Here is a 19,823-nt window from a genome sequence, read left to right on the forward strand (position 1 = left end):
TTTGACCTTTTTCAAGGTCACAGGTCAGCGTCAAAGGAAAAATTAGACATTTTATATCTTTGACAAAGTTCATCGGATGTGATTGAAACTTTGTAGGATTATTCTTTACATCAAAGTATTTACATCTGTAGCCTTTTACGAACGTTATCAGAAAAACAAGGGAGATAACTAGCCTTTTCTGTTCGGCAACACACAACTTAACGTTGGGCTTTTCTCGGAAACTATAAAAGTGACCGGGCTCAAATTTTATGTGAACGTGACTCATTGTGTTGTGAATAGCAATTTCTTCCTGTCCATCTGATGCCTCATATAATATTCAGAACTGCGAAAGTGACTCGATCGAGCGTTTGCTCTTCTTGTTACTGCGAAATTTTGGCCTGGGAGAAGTCACCCCATCCTAAGTTTCTCTTCACCTACCCGTGAAGTATGCTTGAGGGCTTGACTAGACAACCCGATTGCGCCCATTACACGGCATAAAGAGAGCACCGTTCAACCCGGCCGATTCCGCGGCTGACGTCACGCGTCCAAGGGAAGTAATTTTCGAGCGGGCTGCATTGACTCGGCCAAGAATGCAAACTTTCTTCGATTAAAGACATTGTAGCATGTCTAAAGTCTTCGTACTTGTGTTATCAAGCTGTCAAAATCACCAAGTAACTTTTAAGTATAGTTTCAGTTACATGATAACTCATTCTAAGGAACAGATTTTGAGAGCCACAACCCGACAGCTGCCCTTTAAACCTTTAAACATGTCTTATTCCTGTTTTCAGACAGGTCCCCTACATTTACGCAGGACTTGTCAACGCTGCTGGTGTCAGAAGGATTGTTTGAAAATACAACAGTGGGTATGTAATATTTTTAAAGTAATTTTCTCAAGTGCAGAGCAGCCTTTTTTGTTTATCATGTGCAAACTGTGTATCTGCTACAAAAACATACATTTATGATAAGTTTCAAATGTTTTGGGGGATTTGTTTTATATTTTTTTTTTAATGTACATATACTATATGTATTCACAGCCATTGTTTTTAAAAAAAACATTGATTTTAAAATTTAATTAGCAGAAAGCTGCCAATACGAAAGGGCTGCAGAAGGTGACTGAATTAATTTGAATTTGTTTCAAAAATACAACCCATACAAATGATAATAACTTTTACATATATATATATTGACTGAATTTCTTCATACAGTAAAACCTTTCACTAACGACCTTGAAAATGTCCAGAAAAATCGGTCGCAAAAAGGAGGGGTCTTTATTAGGAGTTTAGGAGGTATAATTTTTTTCACAGGGGAGGCAACTGTTGGGCAGTTCTGTCTTTCTTGTGTTCGTTATCCCATTTTTGTTCCCATTTGATGTGCATATGGATTAGCATGATGTATGTGCATACACCAGCGCACAGACAGGCAGACATAATTTAACAAACACACACACACACACACACACGGCCTCGTAGTTTAAACTTGGTCATTGAACCCGGGTAAAAAGGTCAGTTTAAACTGGGATACAGGAAGAGTTTCCCCTCAGACATCAAAGAAGGTCAGTGTCTGCAAACTGGGTCAGGCAGCTGGTCTCAGATGGAAAGTATGGGTCATTGACCTGAGGTCTCAGTTGGTGAGCACACACTCACAGAATATGTTCAGTGCAGCACTTCATTATTGAGTTGTGGTTGAAACTGTGCCTATCCAACCCCTCTCTCTCTCTCTCTCTCTCTCTCTCTCTCTCTCTCTCTCTCTCTCTCTCTCTCTCTCTCTCTCTCTCTCTCTCTCTCTCTCTCTCTCTCTCTCTCTCTCTCTCTCTCTCTCTCTCTCTCTCTCTCTCTCTCTCTCTCTCTCTCTCTCTCTCTCCCCCCCCCCTACTTCCAGGGCAGTCCTTCAATTGTGACAACAATAGGTGAGCAGAGGACAGTAGGCCACTGGACTTGCAGCACTACTGACTACAGACCACCACCCGCTGACTCTTGATGCGTGACTATTCGCGTGCGTGTTCTGGGTAATTACGAACTTTGACACTCACTGGTCAAAAGGTCAAAGTCGTTATTGACCCTATGTTGGTAGGTCGGTCATCTGAAAAAGGAGGGCTTCGTTCTTAGGAGGTTAGTTACACAGTGTGAAAGGCATCCATGGCACCATGCCGAGACATTCGGTCTGCAAAAGGAGGGGGTCGTTCTTGGGAGAGGTCATTGCGTGAGGTTCCACTGTATTTATTTTACAATAATTTCAGCTTGTGGATGACCAGTACACAAAGTGGCAACTATATACTACATGGTCTGACTTTTGTGCATTTTTTTGTTCCAGACTTATTCTTTTGGATTATCTGAATGTCTGAGTATACAAAAACTCCCCCTTCCCACCCAGATTATTGGTGACCTGAAGACATCAGTTACAGCTAGGTTCAGGGCAATCCCAGGATTGCAATTTGCATTCGTGTCATTGACAATTTCGGAAGGGTTATTTGGAACACATTTTGGAGAGAAGGTAAAAGTCTGATTATTTTACTTACAGACAGGAAACTTTGTGGAAAGATTGTGAACAAAGTGAAGTTCATGCACAATAACTATGATGATATTTGCTAAACTCAATTAATAACTGGAAAAATTACCCCAAAGTCACACTTAAGCTATGGAACGCAAAATTCATCAATGACATGAACGCATTCCCCCATGTTTAATGCCCCGATCCTGCCTGTTATTACTGTAGTCAAGTCACTTAGTAAGTGACTTGGATTGTCTAAGGTTGGTTATGGTAATTACTAGGTCCTTGGAATAAAAAGGTAACAGGTAACAATCTGGAGGGCGTAAATCAGGTTAGTTTGGCTACCGCTCAATTTCAAACCTCCTTCTGTTGAGTCGATCTCCGAGTTTAGAAGTTTTTTCGAAAGGGCACAGAAGTCAGACCATTTAACCTACAACTTTGCCGCTTAGAAGAATACAGGTCATCCATAAGCTGAAGTTAATGTACACCAAATAATATTAAAAGAATAGTTATAGAGTAATTTGGTCAACAGATGTACACAAATGTAGTCGTTATTAGCACAAAACAATTTGGGGGGGTCACCCTGTATTTACATTTTCTTTCAGGGAGGTTTCGGAAGAAGTTTTTTCGAAAGGGCACAGAAGTCAGACCATTTAACCTACAACTTTGCCGCTTAGAAGAATACAGGTCATCCATAAGCTGAAGTTAATGTACACCAAATAATATTAAAAGAATAGTTATTGAGTAATTTGGTCAACAGATATACACAAATGTAGTCGTTATTAGCACAAAACAATTTGGGGGGGTCACCCTGTATTTACATTTTCTTTCAGGGAGGTTTTATTTGTACTGAAGTTTACTGTTAAAAATTGGAGTTGTGAAGTCAAACATCTGTCTTTGTTAACTGACGAATACTGTTTTTATCTGTTGCATTGTTCTGACCTTTGGACCGTCACCAGTCTAGTTGTTTTGACCTTTAGGAGTTTTTCTGATTGAAAAATTGTTTGTAGCCAGTACATTTAAATCTTTATATATTTTCAGTTCCACTGACTTATTTAAATTAAAATTATTTTCCTCAGACTCTGGGAACAGTGCTGTTAATGTTTTGTAAAACCAAGATGAATGTGTATACATTGTACAAACAAGGTCTGACAAAATTTTAGAGAAGTCTAAATCTGTTTTATTTGCTTACAAGTTTATTTGTTCGTGATTGATGTTTGCAGGTTCCACCATTGGATATATTTCCTGTGTTGATCCTGATGGTGACAGCATTGTGTACTATGTTGGGGGTTCCTCTTCTCTGGGAATAAACGATCCCTTCACCGGAGAAATTTATCTGCTCAAGCAGCTAGACAGAGAGGTAAGTCCATTCAAGGGTGCAAAAGAATTATGCCAGTCACTGACTAGTGACCCTGCAGGGGGCTGGTCTGTAGCTCAGTGGGTAGCTCTCTAGCTTTATAACCCATTGATCTCTGTCGACCTGGGTTTGAAACGTGGGTTCAGCCAGGGATTCATTTTCCAGGTCAACTTTATGCAGACTCTCCTCGGTTTTCGAACACCCTGTGTGCATGCATGTATACACACGATAAAGATCCAAATCTCAATTAAAGTGTCGGGGCTTGGAAACACGAATGCAGTGATGCATGAAGAAATAAGGTGAAAGAAGGGTGGTATTGTTTTGTCATTGGCAGCTCACTTTCCCCCGGTAGAAAGCAACCCACATTTCCATGAGTAAAAAGTTCCTTGACAGTTGGACCAAACTGTGTTTTTTTTAAAATGTTTTGCAGTATCACAGCTTATAGGCTCAGTGTGCTGACAGAACTTTCATTACCCCACTCTCTGCGACAAATCAGTTTTCTCAATCAATGACTATTACTATTATTATTATTAACAATTGTGGGGAACAGTCAGACCAAAGGCACCTGTCATAATTGCACATACTCAACTCATTTCGGGTGACATAGGTTCACATCTTCTTTTTATTCTATTAGATTAAACCACAGGTAATTGATCTTACACGTTCGTCTTATTCTTCATTGGCTCTGTCGAGGTCCGTTTTTTACCGCTTGCTTTAACACTTTATATGGTATACGGGCCATAGGATGTCATCGTCCTGAACAAATTCTTCTAAATCTCCAAGAACATTTGGAATTCTGGGTAGGAAAATCCTTTTGTGAAATGAGGTCCGGGCCTTATTGATCAAGGCATTTAGGAGCTGTTGTGCCAGCATAATGTCAGTCACACTTGATATTAACACTACTCGATTTTGCTTTCCATACAAAGTGAACATCCACCATAGTGGGAGTTTTTAATTTAACTTACCTGGAATAGTGAGATCAACATAACTTGTCAGTACACAAATGCGAATGGAGCTACTCCAAAACCGATGAGTCGATACTGATGCCCATGCTCTGGAATTCACGTGTAATACTAGAACAATTTATCTTTTTACCCCTGAAGACAGTGTCAGCAATGTTAGCTCAGTCAGTAGAGTGCCCGACCGTGAATTCGTTACATTGACCGGTGATAATCTCTTAGCAGGCAAAACTTTTTTCAATTTAATGCTCAATTTGTCCACTTTTTCCTTATTTTCTGAACTCTTAATTTTTACATTTAGTCAAGTTTTGACTAAATGTTTTAACGTAGAGGGGGGAATCGAGACGCGGGTCGTGGTGTATGTGCGTGTGTGTGTGTGTCTGTCTGTGTGTGTGTGTGTGTAGAGCGATTCAGACTAAACTACTGGACCGATCTTTATGAAATTTGACATGAGAGTTCCTGGGTATGAAATCCCCGAACGTTTTTTTCATTTTTTTGATAAATGTCTTTGATGACGTCATATCCGGCTTTTCGTGAAAGTTGAGGCTGCACTGTCACGCCCTCATTTTTCAACCAAATTGGTTGAAATTTTGGTCGGGTAATGTTCGACGAAGCCCGGACTTCGGTATTGCATTTCAGCGTGGTGGCTTAAAAAAATTAATTAATGACTTTGGTCATTAAAAATCTGAAAATTGTAAAAAAAATATGTTTTTTATAAAACGATCCAAATTTACGTTTATCTTATTCTCCATCATTTGCTGATTCCAAAAACATATAAATATGTTATATTCGGATTAAAAACAAGCTCTGAAAATTAAATATATAAAAATTATTATCAAAATTAAATTTTCCAAATCAATTTAAAAACACTTTCATCTTATTCCTTGTCGGTTCCTGATTCCAAAAACATATAGATATGATATGTTTGGATTAAAAACACGCTCAGAAAGTTAAAACGAAGAGAGGTACAGAAAAGCGTGCTATCCTTCCCAGCGCAACTACTACCCCGCTCTTCTTGTCAATTTCACTGCCTATGCCGTGAGCGGTGGACTGACGATGCTACGAGTATACGGTCTTGCTGCGTTGCATTGCGTTCAGTTTCATTCTGTGAGTTCGACAGCTACTTGACTAAAATTTTTAATGTTGTATTTTCGCCTTACGCGACTTGTTGAATTTTATTCTGTTTTCTTCATTAGGCCCCCCCCAAAAAATTGTCTGTTTCTGGTAACATGGCTAAAAAAAATAGGGTCGGTAGGTAGGGATTTTTTCTAATTTTTTTAAAAAAAAATTTTTTTACCCCAAATGTAGACCAATAAAACTAACTAAAAATCGCACAAAGAGACTGGATTCACTATACATAGAGACAAGACACTCAACACATTTACAAATCGTCAGCGGACTTTCGTTTTCACACGTTTTTGTTGTTCATTTTCTCACCCTGTCCTTTACCACCAAAAAAAAAAAAAAAAAAAATTTTTGAGTTTGGAAAAAAAAAAAGTTTAGGGTCGGCGCCGAAATTTAGGGTCAGTCGGGTGACCAGAAACAGACAATCTTTTTTTGTTGGCCTTACAAAGGTTATGAATGATGTGTTGAAGATCAAATTAATCAAAGAGTTACATTATAATCGGGTACTTCAGGGAACAATTTCCCAGAATAACCATTCTATTTTGAGTAACATCGGGTTTGGGGAAAAGCCCAATGGGCGATTGTATCACCGCGCATTGACTGCATGTAATGGTCGTTAACCACTTCTAATAATGTCCTTCTGATTAAACAGAATTGGAAATGTCTATTCCTTGCATGTTCATGGAAAGTTTTTTTTTTTTAGAGGTCGTGTGAGACTAAATATTTTTATTATTGCTCTGTGTGTTTCAGCAATCTGTGAACAGTTTGAATCCGAACGAGAAGCCCAACAGTGTCACGTTTCAGTGCGTTGACTTTGACAGTACAAGTAGGACGGAGATTTCAGCTTCCCGTGTATGTATTTAATTTGTCTGCTGTTATTATTTGAATCATGATTCTCATGGCTTTTCTCTTTGATTTGCACTTTCTTGTCTTTCCTTCGTAGTCTGTTTTTTGCAAGTTTCTTTTCCAAAGTTTCTGGGAAACGTTATCTCAAAAAGACAGAGTTGCCATGAGCAACAGAACTCACAAAGACAGGGGAGTCACATTTCATTGATTCTTTATGGGATCTCATGGGATCTGATCACATTTTAAAGGCAGCTCAGGTATGTTATGTCAAAAAATGTTAGACAGAAGTGTTGTTCCCAGCCTCAGAGGCAAAAGGCTAGTTTGACCTGGATTGAAAAATGATTGGAGGTCAGTCCAATGTGTCATCAAAAAAAGTATGCTCAATGAACGAAGAACAGGGCCTGGGGACAACACTGAGACAGTATAAAATGTTTGGTGGCTTGTTGACAGACCAGCTTTTTTGTTGGTCCGAGGGGACCATATCGCCATTTTTTTCATCTTTATCGACCAAGGTCGAAGGCCGCGGTTGATAAATATGTGACAAAAGGCGATATGCTCCCCGAGGACCAACACAAACATGCTGGTTTGACAACAAGCCACCAAACATCGTAGTTCGAGATAACGCGTCAAAACGTGTCTGTGGCGTCAAACGTAGCTTGTTGACACTTTTCTTCCAGTCTGAAAATGTACAGAGCTGCGATCATACGTGTTAGTTCAGTAAGTGGTGAGCATATTTCTTTTCTTTTGAGTGTTTTATGACTTTTCGTTGTGGATTTTGCGATTACAGAGATAAGTTGCGAATTGACCATGAGTCGCTGCGGTAATTATCAACATTGATTGGGTCTTTGAGAGTGAATGCTTAAAATCGTTGTCCTCGGAAACACGAATCCAAAGCCTCGATGGTTCCACACATCAAACAATCAGCCTGATTGGCTTTTACTTTGACAATCCACGTTTCACCTGAAAGCTCAAACCCATTCACCATTTATTGCATGGGGAACATGAGATTTATTTGCCAGCTGGTTATAAATGAAAAGTTGTGAAAATGATGAAAATATTTTATATTATTGCGGTGATGGCAATTCCCAGTTTCAGACGTTCACAGTGCCATATTTGTGTTCTGAATTTGTGTTTGTTTGACAACAACAAAAATGTCTGGGTCGCAATGATTACCATAGTTGTGCACCATGAGAGACAGGCCCTTCCAATGAGAGGACACCTCCCAATAAAGGACACCTTTTAATTGCTATCCCTTTGCCTTGCTATCTGTTGTGAATGGCCACATTCTGCGTGGGGACAATTATATGGCTGTTCCCATCATTCTTTTATCACAGATACCGCTGTACCATTTTTTATGTTCTCAACATGTGCTGGTCTTTATGTCCTTATGGCCTTGTTTCAGACACGAGTGGACCTTGTCATCACAGTTCGAGACAACAACGACAACCCGCCTGTGTTCAGCATTGACAATCCTGATGGTTTTACTTTTAGTGTGAAGGAAGTAAGTTACTTTATTTGTGTGGATTTTGTAAAAAATCTCTCCATTCATAACATTTAAGAGGAAAATGTTTTTGTTTTTTTTTTGGTTTTTTTGTTTGCATAATTATTTTTAACCAAACATGTTCATTTAATGCTGATTTTCATGTGTACATGAGAGGAATTTTTTTTCTTTTCTGGGTTGTGCACAGTCTTTTCTTTCATAAACCATGTTTATAAATGCTAATTTTGCATGCCTACATTAATGTTATAGATCTTATACTTTTGCTATGAGCATTTGATTATTAGCTCCTTACTCTGAATCTTGAACCTAGAATTGCAATGTTTCTTTTTACAATTCTTTTATGTAGGATATTCTGTAGTAGGTAAAACATAGGTCATATACATGTATGTATGGACAATTGTATGTGGTATTCATTCCTGACAGTTTTAGAAGAGAGTATTTAGTCAGTTCTAAAAATAAAGTGTTGAAAATATTGGCATCAAAATGTCAGATGTTTGCAAAAATGAGGGTGTGACAGAGCCGCCTCAACTTTTGTAAAAAGCTGAATATGACATCATCAAATACATTTATTGAAAAAATGAAAAATAGGTCTGGGGGTATCTGGAAGAATTCACATGTCAAGTTTCAATGCATGAAAATATGTCTACAGCAGTAGTTTTCTGGGAATCGCTCTATACGTCATATACATACCACCACCCTCGTCTCGATTCCTAGTCTGTGTTAAAACATTTAGTCAAAACTTGAACAAAAGTAAAGTAAGAGATTGTGAATCTGAAATGGTTTCACTGAATCAGTGAATGTTGATATACTTTGTGCGGGTGTTTCATTTTAACCTCTGTGTTTCAGAGTGACCCTGTAGGCACAGTTCTGACAGGAATCATATCCGTGACTGATGAAGACATCGGCGTTAACGCTAAACTGGATTTTCTACAACTTTTCTGCACAGCTGTAAGTATGATTAAATCACATATTCTTACTCCAACTCACATATAGCATTAACTTCCGTTTGATGCTTAGACATTGAAGCACTGACCCTGGTAACAGGGGGAGGTAACTCCCAAAACAAAACAAACCTTGAAGTCAAGGTCCGGTAGTTACCTCCCCTCACCGGCTGCCCGCTCATCCGGGAGTCATACTGCCGGTATAGACATTCCCTTCTTCAACACGTTGGTGTATGGACGTGTCGTTGCACTTCTCGGCTTTTCAGCCGTTGGCCTTTGGTTAAGAAGGCCATTGACCCGTGGTGTTTTGACGTATCTTGCCTTTGCTGGGTGAGATCTTTCTTGTTTTATTATTTGGTTTTCGCCTTGTACCGCCATTTGCATTTTGTAAATTTTGTTGTTTGAACTTTCTACTCCGTCTTAACACTTTCGCGACGGGACACTGATAAATCAGTAACCGCGCTGACACGCCCATGGACGGGACGCGCATTTTTCAGTACCAGTCATACAAGGTACAAGACTCGTGATTGCTTCCCGGTTTTTGAAGATTGCAATAAATTGAGTTGTTTCCCTTGATACACGTGGTTTTCTCTTCCGGCTTGATCAAATTAGTGCAGATTTGCGTGGTGTTTTCGAACAAAAAAAAATGAATCGAAGGCGAGCCTTGTCACGGGAGGAGATTCTCCGGATGTTGGATCTTGAGGATCCTGTAGATCATGATACATCGTGTCGTTTTAGCCTCAAGAAAGCGATAATAGCAGTGATATTGAGGAAGAAACAGTCCCGTTGTTGCTAGTACGAGTCGGCAAACTACACGTGGTAGGCGGTGATACTGCCAGACGAACATGTATCTCGGAATCGTGCAGGAGCTATGGGGGCGTGGCAGCACTGATAACAATGGATGGCTGGAGCCTTCAAATCCTTTTGGAATTGTTCATAGGTGTACAGTTGGTACTTTGTTGTGAAAATGTGACTTATATTCAATATGGATTACCTAGACATCATTTGGTGAGTGTTACAGTTTTGTTTCATTTGAGTCAGGATGCTGTGAGTGAATGCGTGATTTGCTTGTTTTTTTCTTTGTACTGTCTCCTTATTTCTGTGTACAATGTTAACAATATTTCAGCTAATTCATAGGTTTTACACCTTGTTTGGTTATAACATTATTTATAATACTTTCTGTTAAAAAATAACTTTTAAAAAAAGCAGTGGAAAATAAAACACACACAAAAAAACGTTAAAAAACACAAATTATCCCCCTTTCACCCCCCTTTCACCCCCCTTTGCTAAAACAAATCGCGTGACAAACTTATAAATAGCACGACTGAACTGGGCATCCATTTTTGAATTAGTACACAAAATTTGGTGGTGATTGGACTTAATTCAAGCTTGCTAGACAGATTTCTTTACAGTTACTGATTTTTGGGAAGTTTCTTGGTGGCAAGCTTGGGCAGGCAGGACGTTAACGCCGTGGCAGTGCTAGTCCCAATAGTGTTAACTGAGTTTTTGTTGTTACAACATGGCGGACAAGGGTAAGAGCACTGCCAGGCAGGTGCTAGTTTGTTCTCCGCCGGGCAGTTCTACTTCTACTTCTACTTCTTCCTCTAAAGGCAAAGCTAAGAAAGTTCGTTCAAAAGAGAAAATTTCTCCTGTTGCTCAACCTTTTGTCAAGGTGTTTGACCCGGTTAGTAAGGAATCTGTACGGGTCGTGATTGATCCTCCTTGTGCTTTGTCTCCTGTTCCCAAGGTCAAGGAGAGCCAGGCGGTCTCTCGTGAAGAGATTTTCTCGCTGTTTTCATCGTTTAAGGAACAGATGAGGGAGATGCTGTCATTTGAGAGAGGCGTGGCTTGTTCCGCCATTGCGGCGTTTCCACCTGGAGTCGGCGACTCTGCCTCGATGTCGAGGATTCGGCCGTCAGCTACCGTGACCTCTGCTGATGTGACTTTCCCTGAATCGTCGGGTTCTGCCGACGAGGTGCGTGTTTTGGGAAGTTCGCTGCTTACCGCACCCTCAGAAAGTGTAGTTCGCCTCGACGGTTACCCTACCTTTCTCGTTGGGCCTGGTGTGACCGGCTCTTCGTGTATTGGATCGTCTGCCTTGGCATCCGCTCACGCGGGTGCATCGGCAAGGGGGTTTCCGGCCACGTCTGGTTCGCCTTCGGGCGTTCCGGTTAATAGTGGCACTTTCCGTTCGCTGCCATCAACCTCCGGCGACAACCCTGTCAGGTTTCCGGTTGTTGGTGGCAACGGCAATTAATCCGTTCCTCACTTCCGCTTCCACTTGTTCGGTTTCGGATGGTGGGGGACTGAACGTGTCGGCTTCCGGGCATAGCACTTCAGTGTTTCCGGTTGTTCACACATCAGGATTGCCGGCTACCTCCGTTTCCGCTTCGCCGGTTCCGGGGTACGGTAGCAAATTCCTTACCGGTTCCTCACAGTGCGGCTGCACGAGGTTCCGGTACTGGGGGATCATCATTTCCGGCGCGGTTCAATGATGGTTCCAGGAATGTTCAGCCTACGTCGGACAACTTTGTCGTTGACGGTATGGATTTCGACGAAGATCGGGACGACTCTTCTGAGGCTGAGTCTAATTTTTGAGTCGAGGGAAAATTTCTTCGGTCTTTGAATTTGGCTGCTGAGGTTACCTCTAGATACTTTGCAGAAGGGGTGACAGCTACTTCTTCTCGTGTAGCTCCACCACCTTCCGCATTTGGCGATTTCAAAGGCAATAGGGAACACTGATTATCGTTTCCGCTTTCGGGAATCTCCTTCCGTTGCCTACGAAATGGCAAAGGTGATGAGTTCCGGCGAAGGAACTTTCGTTCCGCTGTTAACGGCGCATGGCGACGCTCCGTCATCTGCACAGCCGTGGCTGGCTTCACCTCAACAGTGTTCTCGTGTTCCGTCTAACTTGGCACGCAAGTCAAAGTTTCTCGGAAAAACAAGGAACATTATTTCCACCTTCACGCTTCCAAGTTCACCTCTTCCGGTCACCCCGGAGTTGGAGAATTTGCGAAAGGATGGGTACAGGAAAGACAAGCTTTCAGTTTGTACGGAGAGTGGTATGATGGGAGTTGAGGAGACCGGTAGGTATTCCCTCGAACTCTCATCAGTTACTGAGACTCTTATCAGAGGACTTTCTCGTTCTATTTCTTCTTCTCTGGAACCGTTTAAGTTCCGTGACGATGCTATAGAAGAGGATGTTGTGACGTTGTTCGCGGCACTGGCGAAGGTCACAACAGAGCAGATGGCGACGTCAGCCAAGCTCTATGCGCAGTCTGTGTTCTGGCGTCGGGAGGCACTGTTGAAGGATTCCAGACTTACGGAGAAAACCACAGTGGATTCTCGAAAAGTCTCTCCTTTGGTCGAACAGGCCTCGCTGGGTCCCGAGTCTCTCGAGGCTCAACTCAACTCAACTCAACTCAAATTTTATTGGCTTCAATTTTCACATAGAAGAATTTGTCTTGCGCTTGGGATTAAGACATAGGCAGAAAGTAAGAGTATAACATATAAAAACAGCATTCATATCACATTTCATGTATCACACACAGTAATCACTAGCATGGGCCCAGGCCTACAGATATCACACTGTCCCTGCATCACACATGCAAATAAATAGTATCACACTTACCACGTATCACACACAATATATACACTACATAACATACAGCAAGTTTCCATCTCCCGCGCCCCCCCCCCCCCCCCCCACACACACACACATCCTCGCACATGCGCCGACTCCATACAAATGACATCACCAGTCCATTAACTAAAATGCACAATGACCAGCAGAGGGCACATGATACACAACACGTGCTCAACCAGACCCGCTAACTAAAATAACAACAGAGACAGAAACAAGAACCGGGCACAACATCAATACGTGCGCGACCTACTCCACATCAAGTGCCTGTGATCTATAAGTAACAATGATTGCGTTTAAAATGAAACATGAATAGTGCCGATGTTTGCTAACAATGAATACATAAAAACTAAGATAAGAATGTATGTGCTTTCATAATATGATTATTTTATAAAACACAGTGGGAAAATTGGAAGATAATTTTTATACGAAACTGCGCACATTGAGTCGAGCTCTGTAGCGTGTGTGTTCGGAGGCAGAAGACACACATGGCTGTGGATATTAATTGTTGTGAGATTCGATGGATTAAAAGGGATACCCCGACTTCGGCAGGGCAGAAGGAGGTACAAAACGGTGTGCTGTATTGCTGTGTGTGAGTGTGCTGTGCAGACCTTCTGTGTTATGTGCATGTTCTATTATAGTCCTTCGTCTGCTGTTCGTAGGCTTCCTCTGAAGGCCTATTCAGGCTATTGTGTACAAGGGGAGGTCACTTCCGCCTTATAAACAAACACATGTGGAGACCCACAGAAATACCATAACATCGTAATAAAAGAGGGCAAAAATACTGATAACAGCAAGGTAAGACAAGTCTAGGACATTATTTCTAGGACTGACTAAGCAATAGAACAACATCATGATCATCATAAGCAAATGATAGTGAGAACAAAACAGAATTCTTACTCTTCTGACTGCTCCCAGTGATTGACATTCAAAACATCCATCCTGTTCTATTCTAAATAGTTGTAAGATAACTTCATAAGAATAATATTTAACATACATACTTGATTTGTTTAAACATAATTCTAGTGTAAAGTATACTTTATAAGTTGTGGAGGTAATTTTAAATTTAGAACATGAAGATAAAAAACACAACAATAACATGACAACATCAGAGTACAATGCATTCCTAGCTAGCTCTGAGGAAAACACCATTGTACATTTTTCAGTTTCACATGCATGCACTAAGTGGTACCATTGAGAACTGAGATGGCGGATGGAATAAACGACTTCCGCATGCGAGAGGTTCTACACTTTGCAGCTCTGTATCTACGCCTAGATGGCATGAGTGCGAACTGATCATGCAGGGGGTGCGATTCATCTTCAACGACCTTTCGTGCTTTTGTGGCTGTTCTCTTATGCACCAGTTCATCCAAGCTTGGGAACTGAACCCCAACCACCTTTTCTGCCTGTCTGATCACTCAGACGAGAGTCTCAAGAGGCCAAGGATCTACATTTTGTCAAACTCTCTGAGCTGGCAGTTAAGCAGAGTCAAAAGAAGAGCGGCCCCGCACCGCCTTCATTTTCCCGTGGCTCTGGTCAGAAGGTGCAGTATGTGGTCTTTAAGCCATTGTTGGGGGTGGGGAGGGGGATTGGAGATATTGAAAGTTAAACTTGGATGACTTAGAATATACATGCAAAAAACTGCCGAAAGCAAGAAATTGTTTCCTTCACCAGACTCCCTATTTTTTGTTCTAAATCTTTCTTTCTTCCTTTCTTTTTTTCTTTTAGCTTATTGGTGAATCTGTAGTGTATGAACTGTACAGTATCAAAATTACACTGATTCATTTGATTTATGTTTCTCTCTCTCTGCCTACAGGATCCAGAGCCATGTGGGACTTTCAGTCTCAATTATACAGAAGCCAACGAGGGTGATTACAGGGCCAGCATAGTTCTCCGGCGTGCGCTTGACTATGAAACTCGAACGGAGTACCGTACAGCGCTTCGAGCTGTTGTACGTTTGCACTGCTCACAGACATTTTATTTAGGATTGTTCATTATGAGTGCCTATTTCATATAATTGTACTTAATTGTGTATTTCTCAAAATTTAAGTTTACATTTGATTAGAATTTAATGTACAGATTAAGAAAACTTAGACTTTGAAACTAATAAGCGTTTCCATGGTGTGTTTTTGTGGTGGTTTTGCACTTTTCTTTTAAATAATACGACACTTTGCACTTTTCTTTTAAATAATACGACTTCAAAGTCACAATATGTGTCATGAAAGCTTTCTCTCATGTTACTGTAAATGAGATACATTTCATACATGTGATAAAATTTGTCTAAAAAACCCAAAAACCAACGAGGGAGACAGAGAAAGAGAGAATTAAAACTTCATCTCATGTAGCTGAGAACCTGACTGCCACTTAACCCTTAGGCTGGTTGTCGCGACATATGTCGCGCTACTTTACGTATACTGTCACCTGGTTGTCATGTCACCTGGTTGTCACAACATATGTCGCACTACTGGCTCAGTCTGTTTGGTCGGTTCCGATTACCTCTCATGGCTGCGAAAACCTATATGACCGTTTTTTGTTATTTTTCTCTCTGTTATTGTTAATTCACCAGTGGCTATGTAACATGTGTTACAGATTTGCACCAGTGTAAGGGTTAAAGGGATCAATATTTTGGTAGCTAAGAGCCTAGAGTGCCACTTAGAGGAATTCTGTGTTTTGGGATGTTTGGTAAATATTATGTTCTGTCTACCACATTGTCTCTCTGACAGTAAAGACACAGTAGAAATGGTAAACTCCCTTGATTATGATGCAAAATCTATACATTCTCGCTTTCAGGTCATCATATGTACAAGTATGTATGGTGTATGTATGTTAAGAAGACTGTGATGAATGTTTTATACACATTCTCACTTTGAGGTCATCATATACAATTATGTATTGTGTATGTATGTTAATTAGACTTGTTTGTTTTATACACCAAGCCATGACCACCCCCCCACCCCCACCCGCTGTGTGTTGTAATTGTCCCCTTGTTTATGTGATGTGATGTAATGTAATGCAATGTAAAGCCCATACATGTATAAAAATTAAAAAAAAGAGAATTAAAAAAAAAAGAAAAATAAGAATAAACATCGATATATTTCTTTTCATTTTGTTTACATATTTTAGACTGCTTTTGTTGTTTAAAGGATGGTCGCGGAACAAATGTGAAAAACACAGCAAGTACCGGAATCCGCATCGTAATAGAGGACAGCCAAGACACAGACCCGGTATTCACCAACCAGAACCTCAACTTTAACGTTGAGGAAGGAGTTCCAGTGGTGAGTATACAGTGGAACCCCCCATTTAAGACCTACACAAAATCAGGTCTTAAAAGGAGAGGCTTAAAATGGAGGTACATTTACACAGGTTATCAACAGGAACTCTGAACAAGCAAGGAGGCTGGAAGTCTTAAATTGGGGAGGGGGAGGGGGGGTTTCAAAGGAGGAGGGGGGTGTCTTGCCAGGGGGGGATCCACAGTACATGGAATCTGATGCATGTCAGCTGGTTACTTCATTCTTCAGACTTCAAGAAATCTGAGAAAATTAGGTCTCTAGTTTTGGTAGAGATTTATACTTTAGTCAGCTGTGCTGTTATTGTATGCGAAGATAAGTATGTGCTAGATTACACTTGCTAGGATTCTGTTCTATGTGTTTAAGGCACATTTGTTGAATAAGATCCTGTGGTCTGAATCTATTTGTGTGCACACATAGATATGTCTAAATCACACAGAAAACACATCTCATGGTGTTTCACGGTTTTTGTTTTGCTTTCACATGACAGGGTCAATCTGTGCAATTCTCCTTGTCGGCTCGAGATGGCGACAGAGGTGCCAAGCGTAAAATCTTCCTTGAAGTCGTGGACGGTGAGTGCTGACAGAATTTAAAGTGGCAGTACGTCTCAGAGCACTTATATACATGCAATAGGTTATCTTTTTGTTGCATTTGATGGTATAAACAGTCAATGAATGCCCACAACTACCCCAAAAATGACTATGCACACCTTTAGTGTTGCCAGACAACCGTACACTACCTTGCAACCCCCGCGGGTTAGGGGGAAGAATTTATCCGATGCTCCCCAGCATGTGGTAAGAGGCGACTAACGGATTCTGTTTCTCCTTTTACCCTTGTAAAATGTTTCTTGTATAGAATATAGTCAATTTTTGTAAAGATTTTAGTCAAGCAGTATGTAAGAAATGTTAAGTCCTTTGTACTGGAAACTTGCATTCTCCCAGTATGGTAATATATTGTACTACGTTGCAAGCCCCTGAAGCAAATTTTTGATTAGTGCTTTTGTGAACAAGAAACAATTGACAAGTGGCTCTATCCCATCTCCCCCCTTTCCCCGTCGCGATATAACCTTTGTGGTTGAAAACGACGTTAAACATCAAATAAAGAAAGAAAGAAAACTACCTTGCAAACGCCCACCCCACTTATCACCAATTTCGCCGAAAAGTAGGAGGTGGGCATTTGATAGGTACCATCCCCTATGCAGGATATTTTCCTGGTGAGAAATAGCGGTATTTGATCACTTGGTATAAAAATGTGAATTTTATATGTTTCTGTTCAAAATGTCGACCCTCTACGTATCTTTCTCTGTGACACACAAGGCTTTGTGTGTATGCAAATGCCTTGCAAAAATGGAACCTGGAAACTAACCACACACACAAATCCCTTTGCGTGATGTTTTATGCACACATACTCATATCTTGAATGTAAACCGAATGATAATGACTGTAGATCTGCTTTGTATAATATAATGATAATAATAACGACAGCTTATATAGCGCGAACCACAGTAGCCTATGCTCTCCACGCTTTACATATAAACTTTGCATAAAAACATACTATTTAACATAACATCAAATACTTATACATTCTAGCAAAATCACGTTACCGGCAGGGCAGCGCAAGTTTCTGAGCAGAAATCACGAACTTGCTCAAAATGAATCGTGTCATAAATGTAAGTCCCCCAAATCTTCCGACCTCTTCAACCGAAGATGAGGCTCCTAAATTTTCATCCTGTTTTGGCATGGCTATCCTGAGACTGCAGTGACAAACGTATGAAATAAACCGTAGGACAGCGTTGTATCAATCATGGGAATGCTAAATAATGTCCGTATTACGTGCAGAGTTTCACAAACAATTAGAACAAGTGATTTTCTCCTGCTATTCTTGATCTAAATGTTGTTTATTTGGTGTTTAACGTCGTTTTCAACCACGAAGGTTATATCGCGACGGGGAAAGGGGGGAAATGGGATAGAGCCACTTGTCAATTGTTTCTTGTTCACAAAAGCACTAATCAAAAATTTGCTCCAGTGGCTTGCAACGTAGTACAAATTGTATTACCTTTCTGGGAGAATGCAAGTTTCTAAATGTGTGGGGGTGGGCATTTGCAAGGTGCTAATTATACCCTATACACAGTTTTTGCCCCAAAGGAAGGGGTGCGTTTGCTCGATACTGGGCGCTTACAAGGAAGTTTACGGTATATATGAGGTTCTTTAGTTTGTATTTTGCGTAATTCATGATTGAGATTTGCTGGTATGGACAATGACCCACATTGTGTGCAAATTTATGTGTGTGCAAATTTATGTGCTTGGCACAGACCTAGCATTTTCATGGGTGGCAATTTTTTTGGGTCATCCTGTACAATATTTCTTGATGTAAACTACTCAAGATAAAAAAAAAGACTCGTTCTAGTCTAGACTACTCAACATCCATTTTGACTTTGTTAGCTTTTGACTTCATGTGCAGTACATAATCGGGTAGTATTTGCTTCGCTTACTTTTTTTCCGCATACAGGAATTGAGCTAAAGCACCGCACAATCAAAAACATTGTAAGAAAATGGCTATGTACAACTCCATACAGTTACAAGAAAGTCAAAGGTTTATTTAGGATTAGATGCCTGACTCAGTGTTAAGAGGATCTGTGCATGTGAAAATGGGAAGGCCAGTAACTTTACATAAGATCCCCATCATTGTCTTCTGGTGTGTAATCTGATGACACAGGACTGTCTGTATCATTTGCATTATATTTATAGGACAATTTAGGCACTCTTTTTAATTGATTAATGACTATTGATTATTGAAATAATTCCTTCATTCATTTCCTATGCAGATCCCAATGGCTACACCCTGTTTAATGCAAGTGGTGCAGTTTTAGCTGATTCTATAAGGGGAATATACAATGCAACCCTCTTTGTGAAAACGGAAATAGACCGTGAGAATCCTGTCGTCGCAAATGGGTACACATTTATGGCAAAGGTAAGCGTAATTTAGAAATGTGCTCGATAACAAATTGTCGGTTATGAAGACATAATGCTTTGTTGCAAAGCACTAATTAAATTACATATCTTATCCCAATTCACATAAAGCAATTTACTTCAGTTTAGTGCTAGAACGCTGAAACTACGCTCAACCCTGGTAAGCTGAGATTGGGTGAGATTTTTCCATTTTCTTTCAATTGTATTTGCTTTCGTTTGCTACGAGTTAGTCTTTGTTTACTTTCGTCTGCAAGACTAACGCCAGTATGGCGGACAGTGGGAAGAAGAAACCCAGCTCTAGACAGGTAGCCAATACAGAGTCTCCGTCTAAGAAAGCGGCTAAGAAGCCCAAGGGTTCTAAACCTACAGTTATGGTGTTCGAGCCAGTTTCTCAGAATACTTTCACAGTAGAAATTGACAATCCTTCTTTTTCTTCGTTCATGGGCTTAGACTCCCACATTCACTCATGTTTTCAGCACGAGTGGATTTTTACGTGTATGACCATTTTTACCCCACCATTCAGGCAGCCATACGCCGATTTCGGGGGAGGCATGCTGGGTATTTTCGTGTTTCTATAACCCACCGAACTCTGACATGGATTACAGGATCTTTTTCGTGCGCACTTGGTCTTGTGCTTGCGTGTACACACGAAGGGGGTTAAGACACTAGCAGGTCTGTACATGTTGACCTGGGAGATCGAACAAATCTCCACTCTTAACCCACCAGGCG

The 19,823-nt window shown here is 40.7% G+C and overlaps 1 protein-coding gene across 1 annotated transcript in view; it reads left to right on the top strand.

Annotated features, from left to right (window-relative positions):
- LOC138958778 (cadherin-87A-like) overlaps positions 1-19,823 on the top strand; it is a 100,216-nt gene that overhangs the window by 14,586 nt on the left and 65,807 nt on the right. Inside the window, exons 4-12 of the mRNA XM_070330070.1 lie at positions 768-842; positions 3,690-3,826; positions 6,658-6,759; positions 8,156-8,254; positions 9,101-9,202; positions 14,655-14,789; positions 15,982-16,113; positions 16,616-16,697; positions 18,950-19,095. Coding sequence (XP_070186171.1) covers positions 768-842; positions 3,690-3,826; positions 6,658-6,759; positions 8,156-8,254; positions 9,101-9,202; positions 14,655-14,789; positions 15,982-16,113; positions 16,616-16,697; positions 18,950-19,095 — 1,010 coding nt within the window. The remainder of the gene's footprint in view (positions 1-767; positions 843-3,689; positions 3,827-6,657; positions 6,760-8,155; positions 8,255-9,100; positions 9,203-14,654; positions 14,790-15,981; positions 16,114-16,615; positions 16,698-18,949; positions 19,096-19,823) is intronic.

The sequence above is a fragment of the Littorina saxatilis genome, linkage group LG2 (assembly GCF_037325665.1).
Source record: "Littorina saxatilis isolate snail1 linkage group LG2, US_GU_Lsax_2.0, whole genome shotgun sequence".
NCBI lineage: Eukaryota > Metazoa > Mollusca > Gastropoda > Littorinimorpha > Littorinidae > Littorina > Littorina saxatilis.